Source organism: Myxine glutinosa, chromosome 1, assembly GCF_964187855.1.
Source record: "Myxine glutinosa chromosome 1, kmMyxGlut1.1, whole genome shotgun sequence".
NCBI classification, from domain to species: domain Eukaryota; kingdom Metazoa; phylum Chordata; class Myxini; order Myxiniformes; family Myxinidae; genus Myxine; species Myxine glutinosa.
This window is the reverse complement of record NC_136261.1, coordinates 133700618-133716396: the sequence shown is the minus strand read 5'-3', so window position 1 is coordinate 133716396 and position 15779 is coordinate 133700618. Positions and strand designations below refer to the sequence as shown.

Genomic DNA, 15779 nt, shown 5'->3' with positions numbered 1-15779 from the left:
AGAAAAGCTTGAGGGGCTCTTGCTTATGGTAAGGGCAGAACACGGGCTTCTGGCAGAAGGGACCTACAGAGAACATAAAAGACAGTAGAATGGATAATGGTCAACATTTTTGGGTTAAATTTTTATTTTGTATGACGGTTGTTTTTTTTAAGAACCAATTACAGCTCAGATATTTCCATATATATTTGAATTATAAGATATGGCATTGCAAAGAAAAATGAAGTTATGTATGAGATAGGACTGAAGTTTGTGTCTTTCCCAAAATCTTCAAAATCGAGATGTTAATGCTCAGGTTGGTCAGTCAGTATTCTCATCTGAACCCCTGGCGATTGATGTGGGGAACCCAGGTTCAAATCTCATATTACATACAAGTTTGTCCACAGTTTACTCATGATGTTAAATTATAGATGATTTCTATGTAGTATCAATGTCTTTGTAAAGCCTGGTGTTGGCTTAGCGGTTAGGGTGCCAACTTGGGATCCCAGGATCCTGGGTTCGAATCCGGTCGATCGCTGAATTAACGCCGGGGGGTTGACTCAGCCCGTCATCCTTCCGAGGTCGGCAAATTGAGTACCAGTTCACTGGTAATTCCCTGTGTCGCAAGAGGCAACTAACAGGGTTGGCGGCAGGAAGAGAATCCGGCCATAAAACATTGCCTCAGAAAGGGGACCACGGTGCCCAAAAAAAGCCAACCCCTGCTCTGCGGGGAAAAATGGCCTCTAAAGGTGGGTCATTAATGTCTTTGTAATTAATATGATTCGTGTACAAGCTGGAAACCCTACATTAGTGCGATAGTAAATAATAAAACATGAAACAAAAATACATTCAGCCTACCAAAACAAAAAATAAAAATGGGGAAATTAAGCTTACAAGTGTCTGCAGTCATGAAATCCTCCCTCCAGTCTCATGAAGGCAGACATCTTCATCTAATGTCAACTCCCATTCATACATGTGATCTTTTCTACCAAATTAACCATCATCATATCCACTCACTCATTAACATTAAAAGAGGAGAAGAAGTCTGTACTCATCAATGATACCTTGAGAAGCTTCATCTTTTTGCCTTATCAAATGGTCCTTGGTGAACTTAACGCGTTGATGTGCATCGACGCACGTCTTGCACAGCCACTCGGAACACTCCATGCAGAAGCCTTCAGCAAACGCCCCGTCTTCACAGCATGTGCAAGGCTGGAACGTTTGGGGTTTGAAGGAGAGATGAGGAAGGCAAAAAGGGTAAGCATGTAAAAGGTACATACAACAGCAGGTCTTGGAAAAAATGTGTAACTGTTTATGTGAAACTCACCTTTTCATAAACCTGGTAAGCAAAGTCTGGGTCTATGAACCTCAAGTAAAAGCGAGTGCTCCAAAGATATTCGATTAAACATATTGGAATCCATTAACTAAGTGTAGTTTATACAGCTTCCAGAGAGGCTAGTTTTTGTGCACTTATTAGGTTTACTCTCCATAAATGGAGAGTAACCTATTATTACTGCGAGAGTTTTTCTTATTAGGTTTACTCTCCATGAAATGGAGAGAAACCTATTATTACTGCTAGAGTTTTTCTTATTAGGTTTACTCTCCATGAGATGGAGAGTAACCTATTATTACTGCTAGAGTTTTTCTTACTAGGGCATGCACGTACTATATATATATCTAAAAGTATATCCCCCCCCTCTATTTACATGCAATGGTTTGGTCCAAAGCGAACGGCTTGCGAGTACGGTGACAATCCCCCCCCTCTATTTACATGAAATGGTTTGGTCCAAAGCGAACGGCTTGCGAGTACGGTGACAATCCCCCCCCTCTATTTACATGAAATGGTTTGGTCCAAAGCGAACGGCTTGCGAGTACGGTGACAATCCCCCCCCTCTATTTACATGAAATGGTTTGGTCCAAAGCTAACGGCTTGGCGCTTGCGGAGTTTGGTAAAGAAATCGCCATCGCGTGCACAAATGCGCAGGAAAGCGAATGAATCGCAAATTAGTTTTAATTAGTTTTAAAACATAGTTTAACGCAATCGCAAATCGCATCGCAAAGCGAAAGAATCGCAAATTAGTTTTAATTAGTTTTAAAACATAGTTTAACGCCAACATAGCGCCAACATAGTTTGCCGACGGGAAATAAATGAATACGCTCTCAAATGTGCCATCCGAGGCAGAGTCTGTTCGCCACGTTCGGCACACGTGATAGCTCGCTGCTCTCTGATTGGTTGAATCGTTTTTTGGACATAGCTCGGTAACTACTTCTGCGATTAATTTAAAACCTTGAAAAGGCACATCCTCGGGTCCCCAGCAATATACCTGGCAAGTTTCAAGTATATCGGACCGGTAGTTGTCGAGAAACAGCGGTCACAGACAAACATACAAACAAACATACACACAGAGATTAGTGGAATTATAGATAGACTAGGGCATTGCCCGTACTATATCTATATCTAAAATTATATCCCCCCCCCTCTATTTACATGAAATGGTTTGGTCCAAAGCGAACGGCTTCCGGAGTTTGGTAAAGAAATCGCCATCGCGTGCACAAACGCGCAGGAAAGCGAATGAATCGCAAATTCGTTTTTATTAGTTTTAAAACATAGTTTAACGCCAACATAGTTTGCAAACGTGAAATAAATGAATACGCTCTCAAATGTGCCATCCGAGGCAGAGTGTGTCCGCCACGTTCGGCACACGCGATAGTTCGCTGCTCTCTGATTGGTTGAATCGTTTTTTGGACATAGCTCGGTAAGTAATTGTCCGATTAATATGAAACCTTGAAAAGGCACATCCTCGGGTCCCCAGCAATATACCTGGCAAGTTAAAAGTATATCGGACCCGTGGTTGTCGAGAAACAGCGGTCACAGACAAACAAACGTACAAACGTACAAACAAACAGAGATTACTGGAATTATAGATAGATAATTATTCTTCCACCCTATTTTGCACCTCCGAAAACTTCATAATTAAGTTTCTCAGCAACCGCTGGTCGGATTGACAGGAAATTTTCATCAAATGATCGGCTAGGCTCGTAGAATTTTTTAATGCTAATGACGTCATAGGTCACGTGGTATGGGCGCCATCTTGTAAAACACCTTCAACTTTGCCCCTCTGTATCTCCGAAACGGCTCAATGGAAAAATTTGAGGAATGGCTCATTCTAAAGAACTCTGCAATGGGAACAAAAAACATGTGTATTGAGTATATCAAAAATGCTAACGTTAAGAGGTTAGAATTCGTCAAACACAGTTTTTCTCCCCCGAAAAAGAGATTTTTTCCCCCAGATGCTTAGTTAAAAAAAACTCAGAATGCGAAAATTTTCGAAGTCATACGTCACATGGTTCGGCCGCCATCTTGTTTTCCGTGAAAAAACACAAAAAACCCTTTTTCTCCGCAACGGCTGAACGGATCGAGCCCAAACTTGGCATGCGTATTCGGATACCCATGACAAACAAAAAAGTCAGCGAGCACGATGTCATCCGACACGTGGTTTCAGAGTTATGACGTTTTCAAATCTCAAACTAGAAATGGAATCAGCTCCATAATTTGTGGAGGTATCGAGTGGAAACTTTACACAAATGTTCCTCATGGGGGGATGTTTAATCGTTACTTGAGACGTTTTTTTAAGTCACATGGTTTGGCCGCAATAAATAATGGAAGTTAAATTTTAAAAAGCTTGTAACTCTTGAACCACTGCATGGATCGACTTGAATTTTTAATGCAATGTAGCTCTCATCAGGTGGAACAAGTGTACAAAATTTCAAGATGATTGGATGTACGGTCGCGAAGCTAAAGTCTTTATTGTTGAAAGAAGAAGAAACACACCATTTTGTCCTCCCAGGCCACGACATCATCCGACATCAGTGCGATTGCCATTTTCAGTTTTAATTTCCTTTAAAAAACATTTTCTCTGCAATAATAGGGCCGATTGAGATAAAATTTTCACCATAGGAGGGACTCGGTCTGTAGAATATTTTAATGGTAATTATGATGTCGCAGGTCACGTGGTTCGGCCGCCATCTTGTTTTTCGTGAAAACACGAAAACCCCTTTTTCTCTGCAACGGCTGAACAGATCGAGGCCAATCTTTGCACGCAGAATCGCATGCCCATGACGAACAAAAAAGTCAGCGAGGGCGACGTCATCCGACACATGGTTGCAGAGTTATGACGGTTTAAAGCATGAACCTTTAAAACGTAGCTCCTCCCTCATTTTTGATCCAATCGAGGAGAAACTTCACAGGTCTGTTCAGCATGTCAGTCTACTAAAATGTCATTTTAGAATTTGCGATAGGTCACGTGGTTTGGCAGATATCGTTAATTAAACGATTTTTTTTTTTAAATGGATATCTCTTGAATCGCTTTATTGATCGACGTGAAACTTCATACTGTAGTAGAAGTCATGAAGAGTAACAAGTGTGCAAAATTTCAAGATGATTGGATGTACGGTCGCGAAGCTATAAGTCTTTATTGTTCAAAGAAGAAGAAACACACCATTTTGTCTTTCCATAACGTGCTCACGATAACGCGATCTCCCGCGGTCATTTGAACTTCAAAAAAAATTATAATTGCAGATTTGTCAATAGATGAGGCATAGTAACAAACAAATGAAACAGATTTGCTCAAATTCTGACTATTTTTAACTCGATCGTATTTCACTGAAAGTAATGAGGGACTGAAGAAGAAGATGTCCATCCAGGACGTCATCATTATAACGCGATCTCCCGCGGTCATTTCAACCTCCAAAAAAATTATAATTGTAGATTTGTCAATAGCTGAGGCATATTAACAAACGAATGAAACAGATTTGCTCAAATTCTGACTATTCTGACTTGTTCTCAAACTCAAATGGCAGTTCTAGCGCGGAACGCGCCGCCGGTAATATATGATAATTTATGCAGCACGACATGGTCATCACGGGGAACAAGGCGCCTTTGCGGCGCAAAACGGCTCTCTCAGGGTCAAACTCGGTATCGTTGTCAGCGCACGGTTAAGCCCTGCAAGAAAAAGTTTATTTTGTAAAAATCGAGCCACGCGTTCAAAATATATGACTGGTTATGTTCGCCAGCACGTCTCTGATCGAATCGGCTCGAGTTAAAACAAACACGTCCGTTGTCGGGTCCATCTGAGACAACCATTGGGCCTAGAATGCTGGGACTGGTCTCGTTGGATAGGCCTGGATCAGATCTAGAAACGCTGGAAGCTGCACCTCTCTGTGATAATCTTGTGGACCGCGAGAAGAGATCGTGCGACACCATCGCAACTGCTTCCAGCACTTCCGCATTTGACCATTTCATGAACACCATACGCCCCGCCCATCAAAGCGCGTACGTAATACACGAAAATACAGTGGCCCATTTGCGCATACGCAAACATCCATCCACATATTACGTAAGCGTGCACATGTGACCTTCCAATTCAGCGCTACCATTTGCGCATGCGCGATTTTTTCAGCGTTTAAGTGCTTCGTCGCACCACCTGCGCATGCGCAGGGTTGACGGGATTGACACATTAGAATGTTTGGTGCTGTGCGAGAAGGAAATGGCTGTCGTGGTCGTAATTGGTCTTGAAATTTGCGCAATTAAATGCCCTACACGATGCCGTTTATTTCGTCAAAATCCATCCAGTCGATCTGAAGTTATATGAAGAAATGCATTTACGTCGTGACGTCATCACGCGATTTTCGAATGCAGACGTCTTTTCGGAAATTAAATAAAGATGGAAATCGAAATGAATCATGTCCGCGATCTGCGCATGCGTGGTTTTCTCAGCCGCTTTTTAGTGGCATCGCAGTGCAACCCATCTGCGCATGCGCCAGCTATTGAAAATTGGGTCGCCACGGCAAAATCCAAGATGGCCGCCACCATGTATGTCTGAACCTTGCAACCTGCATATCTTGAAAAATAAGCGAAGTAGCAACTTCTAATTTGGTGTGTGGGTGTATCTAGGCACAAGGAAGAACGCTATCGAAAATTGGGTCGCCACGTCAAAATCCAAGATGGCCGCCACCATATATATGTCTGACCTTGCAACCTGCATATCTTGAAAAATAAGCGAAGTAGCAACTTCTAATTTGGTGTGTGGGTGTATCTAGGCACAAGGAAGAACGCTATCGAAAATTGGGTCGCCACGTCAAAATCCAAGATGGCCACCACCATATATATGTCTGACCTTGCAACCTGCATATCTTCTTTTTGACCAGGCCATGTGACAACCACCTCACGAGGTAAGGGGAGCTCGAAATTAAATTGTCTTCGGATTTGACTGTCGCTAGAGGATGTTAACATTCGAATGCAACAAATCTGGGCAAATTGTGATGAATTTTCGGAAAACTACACGATATTGTCATTTACATTGGAAAATAACATTGTAAAACTCTCCGCCGCCTCGGCTCATTTCTCGCTCTGAAGTTCATCCTGTCTTCAATTTTAAGGAGAAAGAGAGGTATCTGCAAGCAATGGTGACCTTTAATTTGTGGAAATCCGATTTACAATGACGAAGTTATCCAAAATCTAACATTTTAAATGGAGCGCATTTCCAAAGTGAATCTTCCACAGGTAAAATATCCACACGTGCAGGCACACCTTACAGCGTCAATTTGGCTCCGATTTCAAATCGGATTTCGATTGTCGTATTGCCTCGGATGAGTTAACAAAATACCACAACAAATTTGGTGACAATCAAGAAAAATTTGACCAAGTTAGATCGACGGGATACTTCGTTCTACGCTGACATACGGCACGGGCCATGGATGACGTCATGCCACGGCAGGACGTTCTTCCACGGGTGGCAGATATCGTTAATTAAACGAAAATATTTTTTAAAATGGATGGGGTGGGGAGGATGTGTGTGTGTTTGTGTGTGTGTGTGTATGGATGTGTGTGTGTGTGTGTGTGTGTGTGTGTGTGTGTGTGTGTGTGTGTGTGTGTGTGTGTGTGTGTGTGTGTGTGTGTGTGTAGGGGGATGTGTGTGTGTGTGTGTGGGGGGAGGGATGTGTGTGTGTGGGGGGGGAGGGATGTGTGTGTGTTTGGAGGGGTGTGCGTGTGGGGGGAGGGGTGTGGGTGTGTGTGTGGGAGGGGGTAGGGGGGATGTGTGTGTGTGTGTGTGTGTGTGTGTGTGTGTGTGTGTGTGTGTGTGTGTGTGTGTCGGGGTTGTCTCCAAGGGGGTTGTGTCAAAGCATGTCCAATGAAAGTGGGGTTGTATCACAAGTGGGGTTGTATCAAAAGTGGGGTTGTATCAACAGTGGGGTTGCATCAAAAGTGGGTGCGAGTAAACCGGTCATCACTGCTAGCAGTTTTAAAGTGGCAGTTCTAGTTTTGTTTAACTCTTCAAAAATATAAACATGAAGTCAATAACATGCAAGATATTTCCAAGGATTATCAAAAAAGAACAGAACAGTTAAGGCATAAACTTAGAAACCAAAATGCCGGTGGTAACTAGGCTCGTCCTTTTTTTCAATTTTTTTTTCTACATAGTCGAAGTTTATGGAAGAGCTAGTACGAGTACACTGAATGGATCAGGATGCAACAAGACAAAGGGAATAGTAGAGTGGGGGAAACACCAACAGCAGGGCAAAGACCAAGATAGTGACAGACTTGGACAAATAATGGGTGTGGGGAGTAATGGGGGCAGGAGAGGATACATGGGGCGGACAAGATGGACACAGTGGAAACGCTCAGGAAAGAAAGCTGGAAATTTGGAAGGACGAGGGCTTGCAGTATCACTGAGGGGTTGGGAGAGGAGACCTGGAGGCAGGAATGAGATTGAAGAGAATGGGGAATTTGGTTTGGGGGGAAAAAGAGGAGCAAACCTTCAACGAAGCCACCATGGGATTTTTTGCGTCAACCAACTCATGATATCAGACTGGACATCCACCATTATATCAATCTGAATGATTCTCTGATGCAACGCCTTGGCTGCAAAGTGTATTCGCTGATGCAACGCCTTGGCTGCAAAGCACCAACTCGACAATTTATAGTCAGACCGAGATTGAAACCGTTTTACGAATCAAACCCAGACTCGCCAGTTCAAAGGTGAATGGGCTACCTCTGCACCATGCTGTCAGAGACGTACACACACACCATCATCAATAAATCACGCAAAGATTATATACATGTGTATGTAAATATAATAATATATACAGTAAAAGCTTGCTTTGCGCTCAGGATACATTCCTGGAGAAGAGAGCACTAATAGAGAATGTGCTAAATTGGCTCATTAGACCATTGTTGATATGGAGATGCGTTCCTGTTCCTTCTCCATGGTTGACAGGTTTGTAAAATTGAAATCGTACGGAGATGCAGGTGTCTGCAGCCGCGGCACTGCCAGTCGAACTCTGACACAGACCTCACCCGAGAGGTTACGGGCTCTCAACTCAACGTTTTCCTCAAAAACCCAGTTCAAACCCATCTTTCGCGTGATGCCAAGGACGTCCATTGGTTGATTGGCTCAAGTACATCATCAATTGGTCAGATTCAAAAGAGAAACGAGAGTACTCATCTTGAAGACCGTTGCTTGCACAACCAGCGAGAAGAAAGGAAAGTTTGTTAATCAAATAAATAAATTAAGAAAAAACACATTTAACAGTGAAATATACAAAGGGATGGAGGGTGAGAGGGGAAAGCCCCTACTAAACACAGTCTTAGCAGACCTAATTTGGGATTTACAATCCATCTATTCTAAACATGATTAGAATCTAATTAATTAGTTAACTATTGTGCATGCTGGAATTTGAAGGTGGCTACCAGCTGATTCATGAAAAAGTTATTTTTTTTTTTCATGAATTGTACCATATTTGGTCTGAAAAGCTGCAAATCATAGTTTATCTTTTAATTTTGAATACTTTTTTTATTGTGAGCGATAGAAAAGATAGAGACGTTTCAGACGTCGGTTGAACGTGGGTAGTATGTCGGTCTGTTGCTACCTAAGAGAGCAAAGATGTCTTCTCCACCTGGTCTGGGTTGTTCTAACTAAATAATTTGACTTTTTGGACTGCACTTGCCTAGAGAGAGCAGGATGCCCTGCAAGACTTACAAACATAACCCAGGCCTTTCATGAAGGGATCAATTGCCACCTAAAACAGCTGTATGAAATGGAGTTAGCCTCTTAAGACACTTTACCATTAATAATGGTGTAAAACAAGGATGTGTTGGCAAACACCTCTTTTGGTATAGAACTTTTCTCTACTTCTAAAGTGTGCCTCGTCAACACCCGGTATTGCCCAACACACAAGAAATGACAGCAAACTATTCAACCACACAAGACTGTGTGATAAGTCGGTCAAAGACGCAGACAGATTTTATTGCTGGGCTTCTGTTTGCTGATAATACCACCTTGTATCCACATGCCAAGCAAGTATTGCGGCAATCAGTCATTCAACGAAATACAGGCACCCAAAGCATCAACAACAGCATCCTATGAGGATGGATCATGGCACTAAATCACTTCTTCTGTTATCAATTGCAATCTGGAACCACACTTTGATGTACCATTAGCATAGGTGGTTGGAAGTTTAAAAAAAAAAAAAAGTCTGGAAGTCTAACAGCAGAGTAGCTGGGCTTGTAATATATTATAAACCACAAACACGTATGATTAGCTTTTTAAACAGTCGCTAATGCTGTTTATAACATTGAACAAAGAAATTTGGAGGAATCCTGACATCCGTAAGGTAAGCTTAACTTGCAGAACTGAGCGAAGATCTACTGTAATCTATATACCCCACAAGGGTTGGGTAAATAACATGACCCTTCCTGCTGCAAAAGTGGCATTTTTCATCGCGGCCTTTTGAAACCCCACCAATGAAACAATGTTTTGAAAACCACCAATGAAACCCACTTTTCCTGCCGTTTACCATGAAACTGAAAGGGAGGAAGACCAGGGTGTGCTCATTTACCAGCTAAGGTTTTGGCTAAGGTTTTCTCTTGCCAAGCTCGCCATTCCTTAACAGTTTTGAATGGAGTGCTTGATCGAATGCTTCAACCAAATGGCGATCTCTCCACAAGAAACTTGGTAAATGAACACACACCCAATGTTCTTGAGACCCGACCATATAGACTGTAATCTATATACCCCCAAAGAGGAATGACCCTTTCTGCCACTCCCGTAGTGAGCGGGTGTACTAGTAAATTAAAATGTCGGTCGGTGGAGTCAGCCGTCGTAATGACATCATAGACGTAATGACGTAGCGTGACGGCCGGACACAAAACTGTGAGTGTGTGTCCTCCACTGCCGTCACTCCCCTGTATGAACACCAAATGATAGGAACTCGCCACCTCTCATCTAAGCATATTTCTCGTATTTCCTACATTTTTGCGAGTCCAATTTGCATCTTCGAATAGCAATTATGGCAAGCCATTTTGAAATTGCGACCCTTTCATTTAAATGTTGAAAATTGCATTTAAAAGCGCTCATCAGCTTTCATGCATTTTAAAAGTCCCGTATTGGCAATTTCTGGAATGGTAACATTTCCAGAAATCATGACAAGCAAAGCACAACTCTGCCCACTGTACACCGATGATGAAGCATTACTGCCTTAAATGTCAGGTTTACTCTGTTTCTCAGTGGTGAGCACACTTTTGACACCTTCAGTTGAAAAACAAACACTCTTATTTGAATTATCCACCAACGGAGAGAGACAACCACCTGGACAAAGTCCCGTATTCCTCTGACAAACGTGTTGCGAGACCAAATGCATGTATTTTGAGTGGCACAAATCAAAACTATAGTCAACGATTGTATGAGGATCATATTGTTTCTCCTTAACCGTCATGTTCTTGGTTGAAGCCGGCAGTGCTCTTCGGTTTTTGTTAAGTTAAGATATTAAATAAATTAACATGATTTTACCTTTGATGATTTGTAATAACAGAAACTGTTTGGCAACTGCGAAGTCTGTGCTGTTATTGTGCTTTCTCAGTTATAGTGTTTAGTCCTATTCAAACCAATCATTGGAATCCTGCCATTTAAAAAATGATTTAACGCTTTGTTGTGGATCATGTGCCACTGGCACATTAAAACTGTCTGCTGATGACAACTGTAGCTTCAGATTGCTTCTTTGTTTTATTTCGGTTAAAAGCGCGTGCTGTTTTTGCTGATATCATTTGCTGACGCAGTAAGTTTGACAACCGAGTTCAGCAGAAGCTTTCTCGGAAGATGTAACCAATTAAATAAATAAAATCCTGCTCAAACAAGAAGAGAAAGTAGGTATGTTGACCGTGAAACCGAACTTGAAGGTCAGCCAGGCTTAATCACAGCCCACTGCTACCACTACAGACTACAACATTCACTGCAAAATTATTAGTAAGGTATCAATAATATTTAAAAACTAAAACGTCAATTGTCGAGTATACTCCATTCAAAACAAAAGTTACCCTTTATTCTTCATTAGCAGAAGCAAAGATATAACTGACAGTGGGACAAACATCAAAGGAATAAACGAACAAGAAAAGAGGAAAGGGAGGAGAAGAGGAGGGGAGGAAGGGAGGAAACAAACTAGCAAATAGGATGGTTGGGTTCGGACAGGTTAATGGGGATAATAAAGAGCATGGGTCAAAATGGGCGCAATACTAGATGGTGACGCAATGCTTGAATGACTCCCTAGAGAGAAGAGCGAGCCTGAACAGCCTCTGAAAGGTCGTTCCATAGACCAGAGAAGCAAGGAATAAGAGAGTTGAGGTGTTCAGTTAGGCTGGACTGTGGAAGTTTAACCATGAGGCACAGGCTGATCACCTTCAATTGAATTCACTTAAAATGAAATTACACTCGGTTTTTGCAACTATTGATGAAAGCAGGTGTGTGTGTGTGTGTGTGTGTGTGTGTGTGTGTGTTTTTTTTTTTTTTGTCTGTTTTCATATCACCACGGCTGCCATAGCTAATTGCATTAACAGGAAATGGTACGAATTAAATTCCTCTCATCCATGGATATTTTTCGTATTTCCTATATTTCCGTGAGCCCAATTTGCATTCAGAAACAGAAGAATTATGGTTAACCATCTTGAAATAGGCACTCTTTCATCTAAATGCTGAACATTATGTTTAAAAGATTATTTGAAACAAAGATTTTGCATTAGCAACGACAGCTTAAAAGTTCCCAGTGAGTAGTCTAAGTCTGTGTAAAGAAACAGTGCAAAATACTTCATTGAGCAGTCATAAGTCATTTTGAAAGTACAGTATTACACATGGGGAATGGGGTACGTGGGAGGAGATTTTCTCCTATCGATAAATATTTTAAACCTATCTCCGATCGAATATTAATATTTTAATATCGGAGCGATGAAGAGACGTGCACCAAGCATTTTCATCAAGCATTTTCATCAAGCATTTTCATTTTCATTTCATCAAGCATCAAGCATCTTCTTTCGTGCATCATCACCTTCGAAAGTGTTGGGTTTACATTCTGTATGCCTGGCCATCTTAGCTACTTTACGTTCAGTGTAAACGAACCTTTTCTTTGTTATCAATGGTGATCTCAAGCTTGTGGAGGAGCTTGTATGTGTAATGTATTTGGGAGGACGACTCGGCCATCCTTGTGCTTTTAGTTTTACATGAATTGACTTGGACTGGTGTGTACGGTGTGTACCCTGGTTAGAATAGGTACACCGTATCCCTGCGTGTCGTAAGAGGCGACTAAGAGGGTTGGCGTCAGGAAGAGCATCCGGCCATAAAAACATTGCCTCAAAAAGAGAACCATGACAATTACAACTACATATGGGCAGGGTACAGCCCGAAGTGGAGATCGGTTTCTGAGGTTTGGGACATGGAATGTAGGGACAATGACAGGGAGATCAGGAGAAGTGGTGGAAGTATTGGTCAGAAGAAGAGTGGACATATGTTGTGTGCAAGAGACGAGATGGAAGGGTGTGAGAATGGTGAAGGGTAGGTAGGGACAGAAATACAAGTTTGTGTGGCAAGGGTGCCCGGAGGGGGTGACTGGTGCTGGTGTCCTGTTTTCTGAGGAGTTTGTAGACAGTGTGGTGAGTGTGACCAGAGTGAGTGATAGGTTGATGATGGTGAAAATGATGATTGGAAAGCTCTTGGTGAACATCATCTCGGGATATGCTCCGCAGGTTGGTCGGAGCGATGAAGAGAAGGACAAGTTCTGGTGTGCGATAGAGAAGCTGATGGAAAACGTGAAAGATAAGGAAGTTGTTGTGGTAGGAGGAGACCTAAATGGAGATGTGGGAAGGAGTATGGACTGTTTTGAGGGAGTTCATGGGGGTTACGGATATGGTGTGAGAAATGGAGAAGGTGAAAGGATTTTGGAGTTTGCTGATGGAGATGATTTGTTGATTTGTAATACTCAGTTCCAGAAAGGGGATAATAAGCTTGTTACATACATGTCAGGTGGGTCGACGACAACTGTTGACTACCTGATGGTGCGTAGGCGAGATAGGGGGCACCTCCGGGACACAAAGGTGATCCCGGGGGAGGAGGCTGTTTCACAGCACCACTTGGTTGTCTGCGACATAAGGGTGAATGGTGCGAGGAGAGCTCGGCGGGTGAAGTACCAACCGAGAATGAAGGTGTGGAGGTTGAAAGAGGTGACAGTAAGGGAGGCATTAAAAGAGAGGCTGAGTCGGGTCGAGGATGATGTGGTTGAGCTTGAAAGTGGTTGGATGTCAATGAAAGATAGTCTGTTGGGAGCCATTGGTGAGGTATGTGGATGGACAAAAGGACCACCGAGGCACTCGGAAACATGGTGGTGGGATGATGAAGCTGGAAAGAGGATTGACGAGAAGAGGAAGAAGTTCAAGGAGTGGCAGAAGGCGAAGGGTACGGGAGCAGAAAAAGCAGAGCATGAAAGTTATAAGGCAGCCAAGAAGGCTGCAAAGAAAGAGGTAGCAAAGGCGCAGGAGACATGTAGGAAAATGTTCGGAGAACGCTTGGATTCGGAAGAGGGTCAGAGAGCGGTATTCAGGATTGCAAAGCAGATAGCGAAAGAGGTGTGATGTGATGGGGGTGAGTTGCTTGAAGGATGAAGTGGGACAAATCGTTGTGGACCCAGATGGAATTAAAGGAAGATGGAAAAGATATATGGAAATGCTGTTGAATACAGAGAATGAATGGGATGGCAACATAGAGAGTAACCCAGTTTTAGGACCGGCAGAGAAGATAACTGAGAAGGAAGTTGAGGAAGTGATAAAAGCAATGAAGAGTAGAAAAGCGGGAGGGCCGACGGGAGTTGTGGGAGATATGTTGAAGGCAGCAGGAAGTTGGGGTGTGAAGAGAATGACAGAGATCAGTAATCTGGTGGTGAAAGAAGGCCGCATTCCAATGGATTGGGAACTGAGTACCCTTGTCCCTCTATACAAGGGGAAAGGTGACCCTCTGGAGTGTGGCTCGCACCGAGCGATAAAGTTATTGGAGCATGGAATGAAGGTATTGGAAAGGGTGTTGGAGAGGAGGACAAGGAAGAAGGTGAAGATCGACGAAATGCAGTTTGGATTTAAGCCAGGAAGAGGAACGACAGACGCGCTCTTTATTGTGAGGCAGTTGCAGGAGAAGTACATGGAGAAGAGGAAGAAGTTGTTTCTTGGGTTTGTTGATCTGGAGAAAGCATTCGATGGGGTTCCACACCAAGTATTGACATGGGCATTGAGGAAGTTAGAAGTGGAGGAATGGTTGATCAGAGTTGTGATGGCAATGTACAAAAGAGCGCGCACAGCTGCAGGGACGAAGGACGGGAACAGTGTTGAGTTTGAGGTGAAGGTGGGAGTGCATCAGGGGTCGGTACTAAGTCCACTAGTATTTGTAGCTGTGCTGGAGGTGCTGGCTCAGACCGTAAAGGAGGGTTTACCGTGGGAGTTGCTGTATGCAGATGATCTGGTGTTGATTGCGGAAAGTATGGATGGACTGAAGGAAAAGATGAACAAGTGGAAGGAAAGTATGGAGACAAAAGGTTTGAAGGTGAATATAGGAAAGACGAAGGTGATGGCAAGTGGTAACGTATGTGGTGAGGTGGAAAGAACTGGGAAGTGGCCATGTGCTGTGTGCAGGAAGGGTGTCGGAGTGAACTCCATTCAATGTACAATGTTCGCTGAGTGGGTTCATCAAAAATGTAGTGGTCCGAGAGGGTCATTAACCAGTGTGGCAGCGACATTCAAATGTAAGGTGTGCACAGAGGGAGCTGCAGATGGAGGAAATGTTGAGTTGGATCTTGGAGACGCCGTGAAGCTGGAAGGTGTGAAAACATTTTGCTATCTCGGAGACATGCTGAATGGAGAAGGTGGATCAGACTCGGCAAAGGTTGCTAGAGTGAGATGTGCATGGAAGAAGTTTCGGGAACTGAGTGGTGTGCTGATGAGGAGGGGAGTGTCGTTGAAGCTGCAGGGAAAAGTGTATGCTGCATGTGTGAGAAGTGTTATGATTTATGGGAGCGAGACATGGGTCATGAATGGAGAGCAGCAACTAAGGCTGGAAAGGGTGGAAATGTGAATGGTTCGGTGGATGTGCGGAGTGTCGCTGAGAGAGAGGAAGACAAATGATGAATTGCGAAAGATGATGGGAATCGAGCCTGTAATTGATGTTGTGAAGAGGAACAGGTTGAGATGGTTTGGTCATGTGTTGAGGAAGGATGAAAGTGACTGGTTGAGAAGAGTGATGGAAATGAATGTAGAAGGAAGTAGAGGATGGGGAAGACCGAGAAAGACTTGGCTAAAGACGGTGAACACATGCGGGCAAGGGGGTTAACAAGGAGAGATGCAGAAAATAGGGCAAAATGGAGAAGATTGTCATGGGGACTGCAAGGCTAACCCCCGCTCTTGCAGGGAAAATGGCCTTAAAATGCATGTTGTTGTTGTTGTT

At 43.1% G+C, this 15779-nt stretch overlaps 1 protein-coding gene across 2 annotated transcripts in view; it reads right to left on the bottom strand.

Annotated features, from left to right (window-relative positions):
* LOC137428701 (E3 ubiquitin-protein ligase TRIM33) overlaps positions 1 to 15779 on the bottom strand; it is a 182793-nt gene that overhangs the window by 98296 nt on the left and 68718 nt on the right. For both annotated transcript variants that reach the window (XM_068118606.2, XM_068118614.2), the window contains exons 3-4: positions 1041 to 1188; positions 1 to 63 (exon numbers count right to left, since the gene is read on the bottom strand). The exon at positions 1 to 63 is cut by the window's left edge and continues 61 nt beyond it. In XM_068118606.2, coding sequence (XP_067974707.2) covers positions 1 to 63; positions 1041 to 1188 — 211 coding nt within the window. The remainder of the gene's footprint in view (positions 64 to 1040; positions 1189 to 15779) is intronic.